Source organism: Spermophilus citellus (genome assembly GCF_964194105.1).
Source record: "Spermophilus citellus genome assembly, chromosome: 11".
Lineage (NCBI taxonomy): Eukaryota > Metazoa > Chordata > Mammalia > Rodentia > Sciuridae > Spermophilus > Spermophilus citellus.
In genome coordinates this window covers 26,025,763-26,046,094 of record NC_138192.1, presented here as the reverse complement: position 1 = coordinate 26,046,094, position 20,332 = coordinate 26,025,763, and the positions used below count along the sequence as shown (strand labels likewise).

The window sequence follows — 20,332 nt, the reverse complement described above, 5'->3', positions numbered from 1 at the left end:
CAAATCATGAAAAAGTCGATGGTCACATCCTGTCTATCTTCTGTGGTCAGACTCTGTCAGGTTAATTACAAATAAGAATATATCCAGAGGATAGCAGCCAAGGTAGCCAAAGTTACCAAAAGTCTGTAATAGAAAGGATGGGTGGAAGAGCTATGAATACTTAAGTTGAATTGTCACATTAAAAAATTAGATTTAATCTCTGTTGCTTCTGAGAAGAAAGGGTATGTCTTATATGTAATCAAGTCTTTGCAAATCTGATTCTGTTGTTCATTTTATTTGATTGTTTATATACATGACAGAATGCATTTCCATTCATAGTACACATATGGAGCACAATTTTTTATTTCTCTGGTTGTACGCAAAGTACTGTCAAACCATTCGTAATGATGTCCATCTCACTCTGCCATCTTTTCTACCCCCATGCCTCCTTCGTTCTCCTCCTTCCCTTTGCCTATCCAGAGTTCCTCTATTCATCCCATGCTCCACACCTTCATTATGGATCAGCATCCACTTATCAGAACATTTGGCCTTTGATTTGGGGGGATTAACTAACTTCACTTAGCATGATATTTCTCCAACTCCATCCATTTACCTGCAAATGCCATGATTTTATTCTTTTAATGCTGAATAATATTCCATTGTGTACATATACCACAGTTTCTTTATCCATTCATCTATTGAAGGGTTGGTTCACAATTTAGCTATTGTGAATTATGATGCTGTAAACATTGGTTCCACAATTTAGCTATTGAGAATTATGTTGTTGTAAACGTTGAAGTGGCTGTGTCACTGTTGTATGCTGTTTTTGAGTCCTTTGGGTATAATCCAAGGAGTACAAATAACCCAATTAATAAATGGGCTAAGGAACTGAACCTATACTTCTCAGAAGATGATATACAATCGATTAACAAATATATGAAAAAAATATTCATCTCTAGCAATTAGAAAAGTGTAAATCAAAACTAAGATTTCATCTCACTCCAGTCAGAATGGAAGTTATTAAGAATACATGCAACAATAAGTGTTGGCGGATTGGGGGAAAAGGCACACTCTTACATTTCTTGTGGAATTGCAAATTGGTGCAACCAATCTGGAAAGCAGTATGGAGGTTCCTTAGAAAACTTGGATTGGAACCACCATTTGAACCAGTTATCTCACTCCTGTTGTCCATTTTTGCTAGCTTTCGTTCATGAAGTTTGACTTCTTATGTACTTTTGGTCTTATGGTTTTGTTTTTTGACTGTGAACCCACTATATTCCTTGAAAATGTATGGGTAGAAATTGAAACCTGGAGTTGAGGCTTTATTCCAGGGAGAATCTCTTTTTGCTCCTGCAAAGCACATGGGAACACATCAACTCAGGTTTGTTTTATACATAGTTCTGATTTATGGCATTATTGGACTTGCAGGTTTATTAGACCATTCAGGTAGAATATGGATTCAGATTGCAGAACTGAATGTGGGACAATCTGTTACAAAATCTCATACCTATGTCAATATTTATGCATGGCATTTGTTACTGAATTGTACAGATCAAAGCTCAAGATCATAGTTTTGGCAAATACCTTCAGTTTAAAAAAAGTAGATACAAATACCCTCCTGAATCCCCAACTTTCCCTCACTTTTTGAACTTCGGTAATTTCTTAAAATTCTTATGACCCTATAGGTTTAAAATTTGTTTTTAATTTCAAAAAATTAATATTTTATGTAGTATATTTACTTGTTCTCAATTAAAGGGTCAACCAAGGTACCAGGAACTTCTGAAGTTCCTCTATTGGTCTAGAGAACTTCTGGAACCCTTTGAAATAGAGATCCTTTTTGGTTCAGCTTAAAGAACATATTTTGGTGAGGGAGGGGAATGATATAGGAAAGTTCCCTGTATTAGGAAGAAAGTTAGGGCTGGGAATGTAGCTCAGTTGTAGAGCACTAGCCTAGCATGTACAAGGCCCAGTCCCACCAAAAATAAAAAATAGAAATAATAATAATGCAAAGAAATAGGTGGTTAATATGGAAATAACATTTTGAGTCTCTTTCAGTTACAAAAATGTATAGTTTTAGGTAATCATTTTTTTTTCCCTTGGGTATTTGCCATTTTGAACTGTACTAATACTAATGAATGGCATTTAAATTTTTCCTCGAAGAACAGAGGTTGTGAATCTGACAAGTATTAGAAAATGTTGAATCTACACCAGAAGTCATCTTAATCCACATTGTGCTTTTGAAAATACATTCTTAATCTGAAATTGTTGAACAAAATCAGATTAGCACTTGAGCCCTCACTCCATTGTAAACACAAAGGATGTATTTGTAGCTGGTTGGCATTCTTTGATAGATGCTGCATTTTGCAAGTAGCAGTCAGTTAAAATGACCCAGTATTTAAATTTTTTCTGTCAAGAATTTAATATAAAATCCCCCTTCTCCATCTAACTCTGTGCTGTCATTCAAGATTCAGGTTGGTTGTCTTCAGTTCTCTTCTTCATTGTAAATCTCGATGAATGCACTGTTGTATGAGCCCTACTGCTAGAAGGGCCTGTATCTGTTTTCACACTGAGTTCTTTTGGCTTTAGGATGGTATTTGAAAGAAACAAATAATTTAGATTGCTTAATAAAAGGTATCTTTGAAAGATAGAGTAATCAGTTTTTCATTAACTAGCTTAAGAACTTTCTTCATTTTAACTGTTATTTTATCTATCTCAAAATTTCCCATTAGAAAAAGCAATTTTGTATAGTAGAATGTCTAGATTCAAAGGCAAATAGAGGAATTCATAAATTTTTATGTGCAGTGGGCCAATATATGTACATATTAGTTTACTTGAATTAGAGAAATGTCAAATATGGAAATGGTATTCGGTATCCTGGTATGTGCATTAATTGTTTATAAGTGCAAATTTAAGAGACTCTAGAGAATGAGAATTGCTACTTAGCACCATGAGAAAGTATTTGAAAGTCTTTGTGTGCTTGGAACATACTGTATCATAGAAGTGCTATGTAGAGGTTTTTGTAGAGTCTTCAGGATTCTTTCTGTGTCCTGCCAGAGTTTTCTCTCCATTCCTATGGTTCTGTAAGAGTGGAATCAGGGAGACCTTCCCTCTCTCAATGTTATGAAATAGCAGCCGACCTTTTGGTGGGCCCACTTCATTGGTAGTTCCAATCAATAGGGCGGTTGCCCAGGTAGTCAGGTTCTCAGCACTGTTTTCTTGTTTGTTTTGTTTTTCAGGATCCCTTTAATAACACCTGAAAATTACTCAGGCAGTGGAGGAGGTCAGGATGCCCTAGAATAACCTGACTTCAAACATACAGCCATACCATGCAGGCTAGTTCCACTGCATGGGCAGTTAATTATTTCGAACAAAATAGAAGGCTTATCTAACTCTGCTGGTAATGTAAAATGCTTTCAGTATATGCCAGTGACACTTTGGAAGTCAGTGTCCGAGAATCTAAATTGCTGTTAAAACCAAATGCCAAAATTAATTGTAAGAAAAAAGATATTAAATACATAGAAAACAAAAGTAGCCAAATTAATAACATAGTTCAGGGTGATCTAATCAAAGTGAAGATATAATTAGTTAATTGCAAGTCTGTTTCTAATAAATGATTTGGGAATAGGAAAGGGATGGTCTTTCCCTACTTTTCTTATGCTCTTAAATCATTTTTAGAAACACTTTCTCCTTCCCCAGAATATACATTGTGAATATCTTAATATAGCCAAAATTAATTTTAAAAAGTAAACTCCAGTTTCCAACCTGACACACTGAAATGTGCTAGTTGGCATTTTTTCAAAGTCCTAGGTTTCCAGGGTAACTGCGTTGTGATGTCAAGTGCTTAGGTATTCTGTCTTTTGTAGAAAATGATGTTCCTTACTCTTTGATGTTGCCACATCCCACTGGTTGTTTCCCACTTCCAGAGTTGTTAAGCCCCCAAAACTCATCATCTGTGAATAATGCTTCTGAATTATTTAGAGAAATTCTTAACCAAAACAAATGGCAGTTATGACCATGCCATTTCTCCTCCTCCCTTCCCATCTGTTTTTCCCAGGGGTACAGCTTCCAAACTTCAACCCATGGTTACTGTTAAAACATGCAGGGAAAGTTATGTACCCAAATAGTATTGTTGCACTTGGACAACAAGTCAGTGCTTAACTTGGAATTAGGGTACTTTACATAAAAAGGGAATATGGTTATAAGAGGCATTTCTTTAATAAAGCTTTTATAATAATCCAAAAAGTATTTTAAGGGCAGCTGTTGCAGTAGACCTTTTTATTTCTTTTTTTTTATAATTTTTATTATTGGTTGTTCAAAACATTACATAGTTCTTGACATATCATATTTCATACATTTGATTCAAGTGGGTTATGAACTCCCATTTTTACCCCGCTCTTTATTTCTTTTTCCTGGTGATTCTCAGGGGTTTGAGGCAAGTGTTTGCATTTGCTGACTCTACCATGGTGCTCCCTTCTTTGGCATGGTTTCTCAGTGACAGACATTTGTTCTCCTGGAAAATGCCACCACGTTCACCTCAACACTTCATCCAGAAATGTCTCCTTTACCCACTTCGGTCTTAACGTTCTCTGTATCTTATTCAGTCCCTTTTCTCCATCTCCTCCCTATTACAATTTCATAAGTTCCTACTTGGCTGCTCTCAGATCTGTTCTCTGTTAACACCAGAACAGAATAAAGCACATAGTTAAGTGAGTGGGCCCATGGTTGGGCAAAATGAGTTGAGAGGTTTGTTTCTAAATGATTAGGATTTTTAATCATATGCTTGTATTGCTTTGATGAAAGTGAATCAATTCTTTATTATTATTATTATTATTATCATCATCATTATTATTATTTTGGTACTAGGAATTGATCTCAGGGGCACTCAACCACTAAGCCACATCCCCAGCCCTATTTTGTATTTTATGTAGAGACAGAGTCTCACTGAGTTGCTTAGCACCTCACCATTGCTGAGGCTGGCTTTGAACTTGTGATCCTCCTGTCTCAGCCTCCCAAGCCACTGGGATTACAGGCATGTGCCACCATGCCTGGCCAATTCATTATTCTTCATGATTCCATGAAGATGCTGCTGTGACCATGTTATTCTCCTACAAAAAATGATTTGATGGTGCCCTGTTGCTTATATTACACTAACAAAGCCAGTTCTGTGGTCCTGTGTTTTTGTCCATGCTTCTCTCTGCCAGTCTGTTGATAGGTATTTGGGGCATTGTGTCAGGACCTTCTCTCTGGACTAAGGTTCTGAAGAGGGCCCTGTAACTGTATGGGCGTGGTGTGACTGACTGCCAAGTAGTGCCTTACACAGACTGAGCAGGGATGAATATTATGGACCAAGGTAAGCTAATTAAATTGTTTATATTTTCCCACAGCAGTCTGAGCTCTCAGCTGAAGAAAGTCCAGAAAAATTAGGAACCTCTCAGCTACATCGTCGGAAAGTTATCTCCTTGAATAAGCAGATTCAGCAGAAGACCAAGCATCTAGAAGAGGTTAGTGTTTTCTCTTTATAATTTCATTCAGATAAATGAAGCTGTTTTTCAAAGGAGAAATTGGAGAAAGAGTGGAGATCTTCCCAGCAGGTTGATCAAAGGAGATTCTAGAACAGGGTTTGACATACAGTGGCCCTCAGGCCAATCCAGCCACATATGCATTTGTAAATAAAGTTTCATTAGAATATATGAACAGCCACTTGCTTACATATTTTCTGTAGCTGCTTTCAAGCTACCATGTCAGAATTGAGTAGTTATAGCAGAGACTAAATGACTTACAAAGCCTAAAATATTTACTGTGTGGCCCTTTATAGGAAAAGCCTGCCAGGCTCTGTTATACAAGATCCCAGGGCAAGAGCTGCATTCATTCACAAATACTGAGCTCAATTGTATGCTAAGCACAGAACCAAGCCCTGGGGATGAAGAGCACATTATGATCTCTGCTCTCAAAGATCCAGTGGGGAGTTATACAAGACACAAAACCTCCATCACACTCATCATCATATAGGTACAGCTGCAGTGAATGCTTGAAGGAGAAGGTGGCTAAGGAGCTGAGGGAGTGACTGATAGGAAGACCTGACGTAGCCCCAGGTCACTGAGGACTGAGTCTGGAAAGATAACTAGGCATTGACTGGGCAGAAATTCTGCATGAGGTGTGTGGAGGATTTAGGAGAGGATTTAGAAAGCAACATGAACAAAGACCAGGGGGAGGAAGTGTTGGTCGATTTTGATTTTGTGGTTGGAGAGTCTGCTTGGTCAGCAGAGTCTGATTAAACAGGACCTTCCAGGTCATGTTAAATTCAAAGGAGCCGCAGAAGGGTTGAAGCAGCACAGTAGTGTGATCTGATTTGAATATTACAAAAGCATTCTGTTTGCTGTGAGATTAATTGAACTGGGGTGATAAAGGATTCATGAAAAACCAACCATCAGGAGGCTGTTGCAATTGTCCGGGTGGCCTGTGATGACGGGGGAATCGGAAGAATTTGGATCACTTTTAAGAAAGCTGTTACAGATGGCATTCTGCAATACTTAGTGATAGATGTGACTGTTTGGAAAGACCTTTATATATTTTCAAGAGGAAACTGGGGAGTTTGACTAGGGAACAGTCATATGATGTTAAAAAATTGTTACATGCTTCAGTTACATGGGGAATAACACTTTATTAGACAAATAACATGTAGTAGAAGATTATAGGCATGGATATGGCTTTTTGTAAAACAGTTGATGAGAAATTCCTATAACAGTTGATTTTTCAAAAATGGATACCAGTTGGCATTTTGAGCTTGCTCATTTTTATTCTTGCAAATTTCACATATTCATTGGTCTTGCCCAGTCATTTTTTTTTAATAAGGTGTTGATTTTATCCACTCTCTGGATCATAAGGAAAGAAGGATGCATAGGTTTGCTGTTATTTGGTTTGTGTTCAGTCATTTATTTAGACATTGCAATAGTTCTTAGTGAAGACTGTCATCTCTACTCCTGATCCTTGCCATTGATAAGAACATAAAAGTGATTGGTTCAAAAGGAACTTGTCACAGAATCTGGATGAACAGGAATGAAGGATGGAACTTCTTTATTATTGAAAGAGGATAGTTTAAAGGTTATTCTAGACCCACAGGAACATCTCCACAGAGGTGAACACTTACTTCTCCTTCTTGCCAGAACTTGAGAAAGAATGCCAAACTTGTTCCAAATGGCAGTCTGGACTCATTCTCAGTTCAGCCGAGAGGCCAGTCCTCCCTGACTTTTGTGTCTGTTTTACAGTTGGTTTAGATCCTGTGTTTACCAAGAACCTCTTGTTTTTCAGACATACTACCTAACATATAACAGACTTTTTAATAAAGAACAAAAATTAGGGGCTGGGGATGTGGCTCAAGCGGTAGCGCGCTCGCCTGGCATGCTTGCGGCCCAGGTTCAATCCTCAGCACCACATACCAACAAAGATGTTGTGTCCGCCGAGAACTAAAAAATAAATATTAAAAGTTTTCTCTCTCTTTCTCTCTTCTCTCTCACTCTCTTAAAAAAAAAAAAAAAAGAACAAAAATTAGTATTCTCCAGTTGATATTAAAGAAGACTGGTGTGTGCAATAACCCTGACCATGTAATTGGTCTACTGAGTGAGGAATCAGGAAGAAAGAATTAATGTTTTCAAGATATGAGTTTATAACAGTAAAGATAATTAATTTTATTTCTCTAAGTATTAAAGTCCTGAATCCTTTCTTTTATCTGTCATTATTTGCCAACTGGTTACACTCTGTTCTGGAATCCTGTGTGCTGAAACATAGTTTGTAGTCTGTAAGTAGGCAGGTTGGTTATCGGAACTGATTATAGCCATAGACAAGTCAGATAGACTTGAATTTGAAATGTGGCTTTATCATTTGTCAGCTCTGAGAACTTTAGTTAAGTAATTTAGCCTTTCTGTTTTTATTTCCTTGCCTATAAAATAAGCATAATGTCTTATCCATTGAATGTAAGGATTCAGTGATAGGATTTATGCAGAGTACTTAGTAGAGGGTCTGACACATACCTGGTGCTAATTAAATATAAGGATATTTTTTCATGCGTTCCTGGCAACTCTTCTAAAATTCCTATATTTTCTCAGTTTAAATATTTCTGAACTTCCATTTTCTCATCTATGAAATGGGGGATAGTATCCACATGTGTATTGCTGTAAGGATCAAATGAAAGTAAACATCTTTTATTTTTCCTTTATAGCTTCAATCAAGTCATACCAACTTACAAGCCAGATATAATGAAACAAAGAAAACCCTAACAGAGGTAAGCAGGTCCTTCTTCCTCCTTGGGCCTCTGTAAAGAGTCACCTTTATCCAACACTTCTGGGGGAACTTGTGTTTCATCAGCCTAATGGGAGTACAGTGCTGTCCTTATGGTTCACTCCACCTGAGGACACATGGTGTATGTGACCCATGCCATCAGTTTGTCCACACTGCCGTGTTCTAAACCATCAGTGGTCTTGGTAGGAGAGGTGTCTGAACTAAGAGTCAATAGAGACTCCTTGAGGAGGGCTGGTTAGATAGGCAAGAGGGCACAGAGAAGAACTTGCAGGGTCTCTCACAGCGAGTGGCCCCTATTCCTCAAGCAACAAGTTACAAAGCAGCTCCAGAGGACTGAGATCCTTAAGAGCAAGAAGATCTCTCTTAAAAGAGAGAACCTCAAAGTGATATAAACTGCTGTTCAGGAATACCAGTTGTCTCCCAGGTGCAATGGGGAAGGAGAGGGGCTGCAGGTCAGGGAAGAGGTGTGTGGGTGTCTTTGAGCTGTGGGATTCAGTTTCCAGTTCAGGCTAGGAGCGCGCCATCTCACATCAGTATCCCAGTGCTGCTCTCCTCCCACTGGTGATTGCCTAGGAAACCAGGCAAGGAACAGATGCCTCTGCCACCACCTCTGTCATGAGGAGCATTTAGATATTTCTGTCCCTCGTATTTCCACAGAAGACTGTCTTCATCTGAATCTGAAAAGCTTTCTTTGTGGTGACTTTGGTGCTGAGACTGTGGTTGTCCTCTGAGAGGGCCTCACTGTAACATCTCTATCTATTGCTGTCTGGGTCACTTGGAAGCTGGGACCATGTACGACATCTCTGAAATCAAGACAGTTCCTAAAGTTTCACATGAAATATGCTGATTTAAAATTCTTATTTTTGTGGCAATATGTAGCAGTTTTTCACCATCTTGCTGTAAATCTGATAGAGCTTTTCATTTGTGACCAGGACTGGTCTCTTTGGTTATTGTCTGAATGTTTGAAAAGGACAGGGGTGAAGATGACCATTAGAATAATTTTTTTTTCCTTTTCTCTAAAGAGGCTGTGTTGCATTTGGACAACTGAGCTTCCTTTACACAGTTCTGTGACTGCATTCCTAATAGATAAGATACAAAGTGCCTGGGGGTGGAATCCCTGCTGCTCTGTTACTTTTTAATGTTGCAGAATCCCTGGCCTGAGTTTGCCAAGTCATGGATCAATCTTTGTATAACAATCTGAAAAAAAACTGAAAGCAAAACATATTGATATCAGTTTTTAAGACATGTCTTAGAATATAAATTCTAAGTGGTTGTAAACTGCCTTTTTGTACTAAATACTAAATCAAGCATTGGTTGAGCTTTTTTCCTAGGCAAGAAATATGGAAAGAGTTGACCCAAATCAATAATAAGGGGAAGTCTTACTTTCCTCAAAGAATAACAGCCAGCATCACCATATGCTGGGCCCATCACTTGTATTTGTCCATTAAATCTTCACAGTGACCCTAACAGCATACTCCTCTTTTCCCTGTTTTGCAGATGAGGAAACTAGGATAGAGAGGCTAAATCACTTGCCAAAGGCTATACAGTAGGATGCCAGCATTCAAATGATGGCTGTCTGGAATCAAAGCCCTTTCAAAAAGCTTACTATCTAGTAGGACAAAATTAAATCCCATCTAGAAAAATAGGAAACCAGGCAAAACCTAGTGCTTAACAACTTAATAAGGAAATTTAATTTGTTGTCCTGTGAATAAATAATGACCTTCATCTCTGTGCCTGGTTATCTTCCATTCAAGTCGGGCTGGGCAGAGTGAGCACTCTGAACCCTTTCATGCCAGGGTTCCTGGCTTTTACCTTTTCAGCAAAACCTTCCCTTCCGTGATAACCTAATGGCACTGAAAACCAAGAAGACTTGTCTTTCTTCGATACTTAGGAATGGTGAAGCAGGCACGAAAGGCAGAAGAGGGGTGGCAGCAGCAAGTGACACCTATTGGGAGGTGCATGGCTGCCTCAGAGAGGCCAGGAGACTGCTGGCTCTTGTCTGCAGCACGGGCTTGGGTCTACCTGTCCACTCACTAGTACAACTTTAATTTTCTATGTGTATGGTTGATTCTTTTCAACACATGCAATATCCTCTTGTATCGCTAAGGGCATTGGTTGTCTTGAAACTTTCTCTCTATTCAGAATTCACATATTGAATCTACATTTTTTATGGGTTTATCTTCTAATGTTTGATGACTATGGGCTATGTTCTCATATTTAATGTTCAAATTTCCTTTCACCATTTCTGTGGATGCAGTATCTGTTTTATGAAGCATACTTCATGTGTTATTCTGAAGAGTGAAGCCTTCTATTTGGTGGGAGCAGCCAGTGGTAACTAATATTCAGGATCAGAGAAATCCCAAAATTTCTACTGACTGTTCCCAACTCCGAAACCCTGTTCTGCATCTGAGACTCATGTATCCCCTCTTATATTTATGGAAGACAGGCTTCATTGCTTTGCCCACCTAGCTATTGCAACACAGAAACCCAATCCTGCAAGTTGGTCCTTTCTGTGTCTGTTGACTCCACACAACTGACCTCTTCATCCATTCCGCTTGCCATTTCTTGTCCATTAAGATTAGTCCATTTATTCTAACATAAGAGTCTGGATTGAGGGGGTGGGAATTGGGGTAAGAAGGAGTTGCTACAACTTTTGCCATTTTCTGCTAGAACTCTTGGAACCTTTCTTTAAAAAAAAAAATAATAATAATTCACCTGGTTCAAAATTCAAAAAGCACAGAATGTATTTCTGTAACCAGGCCATCTATTTACCCCCTCCTGACAATCCATATAACCAATTTCTATTGAATCTTTTAGGAAATGTTATGACTATAAAAGCAGTCATGTGTATATTCTTCATATATGCATACATTTAAGGTATTCATCCCTTTGTACGTACTAGAAGCTTGCCATACTCATAATTTTGTACCTGTTAGCTATCTCACACTAGATATTAGAAATCACTGGACGCTACTTTACTTTCTATTTAAATATCTGTGATGTGTTCTGTTGTATGATATTACTGAACACTTTATTCATTCAAATCTGAGTTGCTTTAGAATTTCCCTCATCTGATTCAGAAAAAGGAAGTAAAACTGTTCAATAGACTAGGTTGTTAAAACTCTAGCAAGACTGGCATTCTGAGATTTAAATCCAGGTCTCCCTCTTTTAGCCACTCTTTTTCCTTCCTCCTTGCTACCATAAGGCATCTTCTCTCAGCATTACTTCAACTTTCCATCCATTTGATGCTGCTTTGAAGCCATGGCCAAAGTTTCTTTTGCCAGAAGATCAAAATCTGATTTGGCCTTTCCATGCTTTTCTTCACCCCTTTCCCCTTTCTCTGGTCCACCTTGCTTCTAAATGAGCAACCAAATCCAGTGGGCTCAGGCCACCTATCAGAAGTGGGGTTCAAGTGTGAGCCAGGGGAAGGAAAACAGAAACACTTTTCCCTCTACTACCAAGTCCCTAGCAATGTTGCCTCCATTTTTTCTTGCAGCTGAAAAGTCACAGTGAGAAACTGGACAAAGAGCAAGCAGCCCTTGAGAAGATAGAATCCAAAGCTGATCCAAGGTGAGAGCTCTCAGAATACATTTATTTTTTTCTTTGAAGAAAGTAACTGCCAGTACCTGGAGGCTTAATTTGTTTGCATACAAGACAAAATAGCCAGAGGTCATGACTTCTAGCCCAGTGCCTGTCAGTTAATATCATCACAGAAAGGGTGCCCATCCAAAACCAGGTGACTGCTGCTGGGCACTTGCTGCCATATGCTCGGACTGCACTGAGTTACCCATCTTTCTCCCATTTCCCCTTATAGTCAGAAGCAGCAAAGGCATTTTTGTTTTGTTTTTTGTTTGTTTTTAAAACAGTATTTTTTTTAATTGCACACAGGGGTACTTTATCCCCACCCCACCTCACCCCATCCCTTTTTTTTCCCCAAGACAGGATCTTGCTAAGTTGCTGAGGCTGTCTTCAAACTTGGGATTCTCCAAGTCTCTGGGATTACAGGTGTGAGCCATTGTGCCCAGCTAAAAACAATATATTTTCATAGTATAAAAAAGCCTATAGGGAAAATTCTTTCTGTGGCTTCTGTCCCCAGCCCAGTTCTCCTTAGAGCCATCTGTTGTTACCATATTTTTAACAGCACACATTTTAGCCATGTGTCCTTGGGAGAAAAGATGTGATCTTTTTGCAACGACCAAGATGCTATAATTTTATTTTTCTCCGTGTAAAATTAATCACAGTTTAGAAAGAAGGAAGCACTTAACATCTGATTTAGCTCCAGACTATTTGGGTGTAAAATCTACTAGGTGTTGCCCATTCCAGTGAAATTGTGAAATCATAAAAAGTTTCAGGCACAAGATGAGATGTTCTAGTGTGATGGACATTTTTAACAAAAAGTACCCACAGCCCACTTGGTTCTGTAATTAGAAACCTTTCTTTCATGATAAGGAGTAAAGTGCTATTAGGCATTTAACATTTTTTTTTTCAAATTAGTCCCTTTTTTTAATGTCCCTAAGCAGCTTGTTTCCTTTCCAGAATGGTTATTAAAAATGGTTTTCAATACTGTTTATGCCCTGAGTGTAGCTGAATAATTGGTATCATTAATATATCCAGTACTGTTGAAACTTACTGATGTTTCTACAGTTGACATTTTAGTTCTAGAATATGTAATGTTTATTTGGATCAGCATATAGTCTTGGGCATATAAATGAATAATAATGTCACTTAAATGAATGTCATTACCATTTGTGGAGAACCCATTAGACTCTCTTGGAAGACACAAAGGGAAATTAAAAATGGAGTCCTTTCTAGTGAGGCTCTTGTTTTAGCTATGATTTATAAAATCATAATGGCCTACCATATGTCATTTTTTGGTCTTTTCTTTTCAGTATTCTGCAGAACTTGAGAGCACTTGTAGCCATGAATGAAAATCTGAAAAGTCAAGAACAGGAGTTTAAAGCACATTGCCGAGTAAGTTGTTTGCCATTGGCAAACAAACCAGGACTCTTGTAAAGGCTCTTGACTTACCTCCCCTGTGCCATGGGGCATTTTATCCAGTGCAGAATACAAAAGCAGATTGATCAAGCAGTTATATACCAGTCATCTGAGGGTACCAGAGTGAGACCTCCAAGTGAGGGTATCCAACAAATAATGTTATCTAATGTCTTGGAAAGAAAAATCTTAAAATGGTCTTTAAAAAATATATTTTGTTGACAGATGGCTTTTGTGAAGGTAATAGCATCATACAAAGCCAGGGCTATCCTTTCAAACCTGGATGTCTATATAGCATATGTAGAAGCCTGAGTTTTTGCCATCTGGGCACTTCCAGTATAGTAGTGGGGGTGATGTGTACACAGGTGACTTCAGGAAACAGGAAATAAGGCCCGGCAAGTTCTGTGAGCACCAGGGAAGGAGAGGCAAGCCCATCCAGGAATCATCAGGAAGCTGGATCTTAAGGGCCAGGCAAGATGAGCAAATAGAAGAAGGATTTGGTGAAACAGGGTCCTAGGTGATAGACAGGTGAGTGAAACTGAGGCCTGCTGGAGAAAGGAAGCAGAGCAGCCTGATTGAAACCAAGTTCTGAGCCACTCATTGATTTCATTTCCCAGTGATTTCCCTATAAACCTAACCTGTACTTTGCAATGACAGGCCTCTTTAGACTGAAGGGCAGCTTCCACACAGCTGCTAGGGGAATGGGGGGACTTTCCCAGGCTGAAATTTGGAGATCCGAGCAGGTAGTTCTCAATTGTGAAAATAAGTCTTCTGGATCAAGTAGTAGTTAAATAATTGCATCCAGTTGTTAACCTTGTCTGAGTTTTGTAAATATGTTACTTTTAAAGGAAGAGATGACGCGGCTTCAGCAGGAAATCGAAAACCTGAAAGCTGAGAGAACACCAGGTGGAAGCGGAAAGGTAAGGACTTGGTTAGTCCGCAAGACAGTCAGCTGCTGGTATGGCCTCTGTGGGGAGTGTCTCTAGAGGACCAGCCCACCAGATAGTCTGGCGCTAAAAAGGACTGCTGGATTATTTCACTTAGGCCAATAAATACACGTTTCTCAACTGCTTTCCTCCTGCAGTTTTCTTAGATTTCTATCCTTCTTTCTTCTCTTTCTTCTGTGAAAGGAGCAATAGGCATGAATTACCAGATCACAGAATTATGTCCTTTGCCTTAGGTTAGGAAGTGTTCAAGCTCTGTTTCCTACTCCACTTACTCTTCAAAATGTCTTTTAGTTTACCCATTTACCCGTCTCTAGTCCTGCTGGCGATATGTTGCCACAAACATGAAAGAGGAGAGCAGTGCTGGGTTTTGTGTTAGAGCCCCAGGACTACAGGAACATTTTGGCTTTAGGAACATCAGTTGCATCTCTGAACAGGAGACTTGCTCTTCCATTGACCTAGCGTGGATGTCCATTAAATGTTAAGTTAAAAAATAGAGAAAAGAAAATGAAGTCTGTGTCTAGACAGATGAGTGACATGAATGTCTACAAAGCCACCATGCATAGAAACAGCAGGCCTGGGTAGAGAGTTACATTGTAAATAAATAAAGAATAATAAAAAGACAAAGCACAAAAGAAAATGAAGTCTATTTCTTCCACCAAATAAGATTGTAGGGAATCCCTTCAATTTTGTTTTCCTTTGTCACACTTCATTCAGAGTTCATTTCTGAGGGACCCTGTGCCTAGGATGTAAGAACTAGGTGGGTCATAGTGCCCATCAACTATACCTTCTCTCACCCTTATATAAAGGAGAACATTAGGCTTAGGTAGGGGAAGAGAATTGTTCAAGCCAGTACCAGGGTCCATATGCCCCACCTGGGCCCCACAGTCTCCACCCACAGGGGCCCTGGTCTTCGAGGTGCGTCCTCATTCATTTCAGCCAGGCCACATGACTTCACATCTGCAAGGGACTGATGGGTGAACAACAGAGCCAAGGATTCATCCATGTCCTGGGACCATCACCACCTAGCCTGCCTTGCCAATTGTTTCTCAGACTTTGAGCCTCTGAGATATAAATCACCACCTCTGCCAGTATCTGAGCTTCCCAGATGACAGACCCTCAAGGTCACATTTCCATTTGCAATAATCTTGTTAAAGAGATTCTTACATTCAAAAGCAGTTACTGTTTTACATGATGGGTATAACTGATAGACATTTAAGAATAATTTAAAATCTGGGGCTCACATACAGGCTGTTCGCTTTCTACTCTTTCTCCAAATGATGCTCAGTGTACATCAACACACTTCTCAGCTGGATGGGCATTCCACATCTCTCACCCCCTTCCTCCTTTTAGACCCTCAGCTCTCCCATTCTCCCTACTTAAAAAAGTAGTTATTGTGTTTTTATCCTTTCAGAACCTCTCCAGTGGAGAGCCACATGAAATCCTGACTTCTGGGATGACTCATGATGTAAGTACCTGCCCATTCTCAGGACTGGTACTGCCTCACAAGGTGTAGTGACCCAGCTTTCCCTTCTCTCTCAGCAATTTCTCATGCCTGCTTTAATGGTCTCTAGAGCCAACTTCTTGTCTCTTGGGCTTTCAGGGCATGGTACTGTTTCACACACCTGACTCCTAAGAGACAGCCCTGAAGGTTACCATTCCAGAGAGTTTTGTCCCAGGACAGTGTGCAAGCATTTTGTCTTCACACTGGCATCTCATTTGAGAAGTAGGGAGGCTTATACTTGTCACAGTTTGGGGGCTCTACCGGGAGGGGAAAAGCTTTCTCTATTGGACTACATAGCAAGGTCTGTAGACTATTTCTATAAAGGGCCAAATAGTAGACATTTTCAGCCTTGTGGGCCAACTGTGCTATAATAGCCCTAGTCACTATGTCAATGAATGTACATGACTGTATTCCAGTAAAACTGCATTTACAAAAAATAGGTAGAAAGGCATATTTGGCCCAAAAGTTATTGGATTTAGCTAACAGGCTATAATTTGCTTACCTCTATTCTGAGTTAAACCAGAGCTCCCAGCACTTCAGTGCAATTACAGGAGAAAGAGGAAAGGAAAATTGGGGAAACTCTTCATGTTCTTCTTTAAGGGCTTCTCTTTATTACCTGCGAGGAGAATGGGCTTAGAACTCTAGGGAAACTGTTGAAAGTTGCCTAAAAATGAGGCCTGTGGAGGAGAGAGGGGGTTGTGTGCATGTCTCCATCCATGCTTGTACATGCTGATGCACATGTGCTGGGGGAGGGGATACCTTTGACCCCTTTTGTAACTTTGATGTAATACACCATCCAACCATGTCTGCCTCAGTTCCATGCAGTGCTAGTATCTCCCTGTTCTCAGAGTTATCCAAAATAACTTTCCATAATCAGAAATGTTCTGTATCTGCTCTCCAATATAGTAGCCACCTGTGGCTGCTGAATGCTTGAAATATGACTATTACAACAGGGAAACTTGAGTTTTTAAGTTTTATTTCATGTTAGTATAAACAGTCACATTTGGCTAGTGGCTATCATATTGGACATCTTAGTTGTAAGTAAAAACAGAAAGCTAGCACTATCTCCAAACACACGCCATATCTGTAAGGATTCACTTTCTCCTCCTCATAGTATTTTTTGAGGTATGGGGGAAGGACTTCACTAAAAATACTGGATCCTTAGTGAAGGAAGAGACAGTATAAAAAGCTCTAGAATCTCACATGCAGTAGGACTTGTACCTTACACTCCACCTTTTGAGAAAAATTTGAGGATTCAAGATGGAGGAGATACATATTCAGCCTACAAAGACTCAAAGAATGAAAGTTTCGTTAGGCACAGTGGCACATATCTGCAATCCCAGTGACTTGGGAGACTGAGGTAGTAGGATTTCAAATTCAAAGCCAACCTCAGCAACTTAGCAAGACCCTGTCTCAAAATAAAAAGAACTGGGATATAGCTCAGTGGTTAAGGATGCCTGATAAATAATCCCTGGTGCCAAAAAAAAAAAAAAAAATTTCTATTCCTACATAATTGTAGCCTTTTTCAATTTTTAGGAAGACCTAGACAGACGATATAATATGGAGAAAGAGAAACTTTACAAGATCCGTTTACTACAGGTAAGTAAAATCAAGAACTAACAATACACAGATAGGTCTAAATAGGTATGAATGTCCTACTGCAGAACTCTAAAGTCTCAATGTGTAAGAACTAGAGAGACCAAGTTATAAGGCTGCTGTGTACCAGTCCTCTTTCTTTCCAGAATGGAGACAATATTTTGGCCCCTAGAGAATATATAATGCCTTTATTCAAATATTGTTATTTTCCCCTCCCTTTTATATTTAGGCTCGACGAAATCGTGAAATAGCAATTTTGCATCGCAAGATTGATGAAGTGCCCAGCCGAGCTGAGCTAATACAGTATCAGAAGAGATTTATTGAACTCTACCGCCAAAGTAGGTGCATCAGCCATTTACAAGCTCCCGAGGTTGGGGAGGGCCAATAGGCAAGAGACTGTGTCTGACTTTAGCATGGCAGAGGGGACTCCAGAGCACAGTCTACAAATGTCACTCCAGGAAGGGCTTCACTTTGTCATCAGGCACTCACGATTCCAGGAGGAACACTGTGGTGCTCTCTGTAGACAGATTCTTTACCAATTGAGCTCTTAGACTAATGCTATAAACTAGCCCTCATTCTGGTCAGCCATGTGATCTTCCCCTGAGCTCCCACTTTCCAATTTCATGTGGAACACTATGACCCTGATGTCTGGATGGGTCCTCACTCATTATTCTCTGCAGACTCTCTTGTTGATGTGGTCTTAACTTTAATACCATCATCTTCACCCAGTAATCCCAGAGCATTCTCCTGAGCCTGAAGAAGTGTCTCCATCTTGTTAGGCTCAGAATGGCCTTAAAGTTGCCATTGTCTTTTTGTGCCCACCTCTCCTGCTTTACGTTCTTGCTTGCATAATATCTTACATAAATGACCATTAGCTGTATTGTAGTGGCTTTTCCAAGTCTCTTAGGTCTCATCTAATAAAATTGCTTTTCTCTCTGCTGACAAATATTCAGGAGCTCCCCCAGGCCTTCTGAATAAAGCAGATTTCCTTCTTGTACCTGGGATAGGTCCTCTACAGTATGAGTGACTTACCTGGAGGCATTTCTTGATCTGGACCCTCACTAGCCCACACACTGCCTCTGTGCATACCCAGAGTTTTGGTATCTTATCTCTGGCTCCTCCAATTACATGGACCAGGATCCCTTCTCTTCTGTTAGGGAAAATCCTTCAGGATCCAAGTCAGTCCCTATAAGCCTGTCCCCAGTCCCCCACTCCCCACCCTAGGCAAGAACTATCTATTTCTCTAGTCTTCCCTCTTTCCATGTGTCCCTTATACCCAAAACCCAACAGGTAGAAAACTGAATTCAGCCTCCTTATCCTGTTTCCTTTAGCTGAACTGGTCCACTCAGTTCTAACTCCTGCTGCTCATCAGTTCTATTTCTTATTAACTTTCAAGTTTGTGTCTTCCAGATTGCTGCTGCAGCTTCCTGGCATCTCTGCCCAGAGTCGAATCCCCTCACTAAACTCTTGCCTGAGTAGTCTTTCTCAAACAGAAAGTTGGTCATGTACTCTTGCTCAAAAACTTTAATATTTAATAATTTCCATAACTTACTGGATAATTTTCAAAATCTTTGATAGACTGTTCAAAGTGCCACATCTTCTGGGCTTCCTCCTACAGTCACCCATGCCCTACCTCTCTAGCACATCTGCATCTTGGCCTGTAAACCATTCCCTAAATCCATCATGTCACTTTCCTGGAGTTTCCACTTGGCATTTCAAAGTCCATCTAAGAGTTTGCCTCAAGGCCAGGGCTTTTCAGCACCTCCCTGGTTCAAGCTTGAGCCCACTGTCTTTGCTTGAGAAGTCCAGGTCATGCTCCTCTCCACATCCCAGCCCACCAATCTGAGCTTTCAGCTAGTCCTCAGATTGACTCAGATGATCAGAGGTGGATATCATCAATGACAATTTTTAACAGAAAATAGGTTTATCTTTAAATCTTTTCCTTTGTCTGCTCAAAAGCTTTTAACAATAATGCCTTGCATCTGTATATTTCAGAGTAAATTTCTCACCCTAAAGTAATTTGTTAAAGGCATGTTTACACCAAAGCCATTTTTCAAGCAGTACCAAAAAAAAAAAAAAATCTATATGTACTTTTAATCATCAGATATTTTCAACCTATACCTGTTCTTGAGCAAGATGGGGAGAAGGAGGCCTTGTTTATTTGTGGCAGTGATTTGCAACTTTAGCTATAATGTGTTATTGGGTGACCTGGGTCCCACGTACAGACATTCTCATTTCTGTGACTTTTTTTTTTTTTTAACATTTCCAAGGTGATTGAGGTTGCACATTTTTGGGGCTTCATTAGAGAGTGAGCTCCCAACCCTGGAAGGCCTGAGTCCTGGCAGTGTTCTTCCTCTAGGAATGAATGTTTAGTTCAACTTGATATGTGTTACTACTCATGTGCTAATTTCTTTGTATTTACAGTTTCAGCAGTGCACAAAGAAACCAAGCAGTTCTTCACTTTGTATAATACCCTGGATGATAAAAAGGTTTATTTGGAAAAGGAGGTAAGAACCTTTAAAAAGAAAATAACTTAATCTAGTAAGCAATGCAATTTACTCCAGGAAGTTAAAATGAACTTGATGCCTGGGATGGGTTCATTCAATTTAAGTAGAAAGAGCACCTACTGTATGTCCAGTGCTGGGATTCATCTCCAGAAAGGGTAAGATTCCTTGGGAGTTAGTTCATCATCTGCCATGAATTGAGGCTGGTGGACAACCATTCTATAGTGCCCCATGAGAAACACCATCATGAAAAGAAGTAAAGTGCAAGCTCTGAAGCTGGGGAAAAAGTGTTGAGGAAGGGAGGCACCAGCTAAGTGACTGGGGATAATAGGTGGCCTTGTTCAAGCTTACGTGGAGAAAGCAGCTCAGAAAGTAGCTCTTTATTCATCACCGGCAGGCATTCCTCTGAATTAAGAGAAATGAAAATTTGAAACAGGAGCAAAAAGTTAACATAGGCATGCCTCCCTTGCCATCTTACTCTCTGACTCTTCTTCTATGATTCAGCTCCCGCCCCCATC

General features: G+C 39.7%; 1 protein-coding gene across 9 annotated transcripts in view; it reads left to right on the top strand.

Annotated features, from left to right (window-relative positions):
• Positions 1-20,332, top strand: part of CCDC93 (CCC complex scaffolding subunit CCDC93) — an 83,414-nt gene that overhangs the window by 43,762 nt on the left and 19,320 nt on the right. For 8 of the 9 annotated variants that reach the window (XR_014018041.1, XR_014018042.1, XM_081261607.1 and 5 more), the window contains 9 exons: positions 5,364-5,480; positions 8,195-8,257; positions 11,771-11,844; positions 13,164-13,245; positions 14,115-14,186; positions 15,625-15,678; positions 17,251-17,313; positions 17,540-17,648; positions 19,735-19,817. Coding sequence is in view for 7 of the 9 variants with exons in the window: in XM_081261607.1 (XP_081117733.1) it covers positions 5,364-5,480; positions 8,195-8,257; positions 11,771-11,844; positions 13,164-13,245; positions 14,115-14,186; positions 15,625-15,678; positions 17,251-17,313; positions 17,540-17,648; positions 19,735-19,817 (717 nt within the window). In the remaining 2 variants the exon portion in view is untranslated. The remainder of the gene's footprint in view (positions 1-5,363; positions 5,481-8,194; positions 8,258-11,770; positions 11,845-13,163; positions 13,246-14,114; positions 14,187-15,624; positions 15,679-17,250; positions 17,314-17,539; positions 17,649-19,734; positions 19,818-20,332) is intronic. The other variant, XM_081261608.1, reaches the window with a different exon arrangement.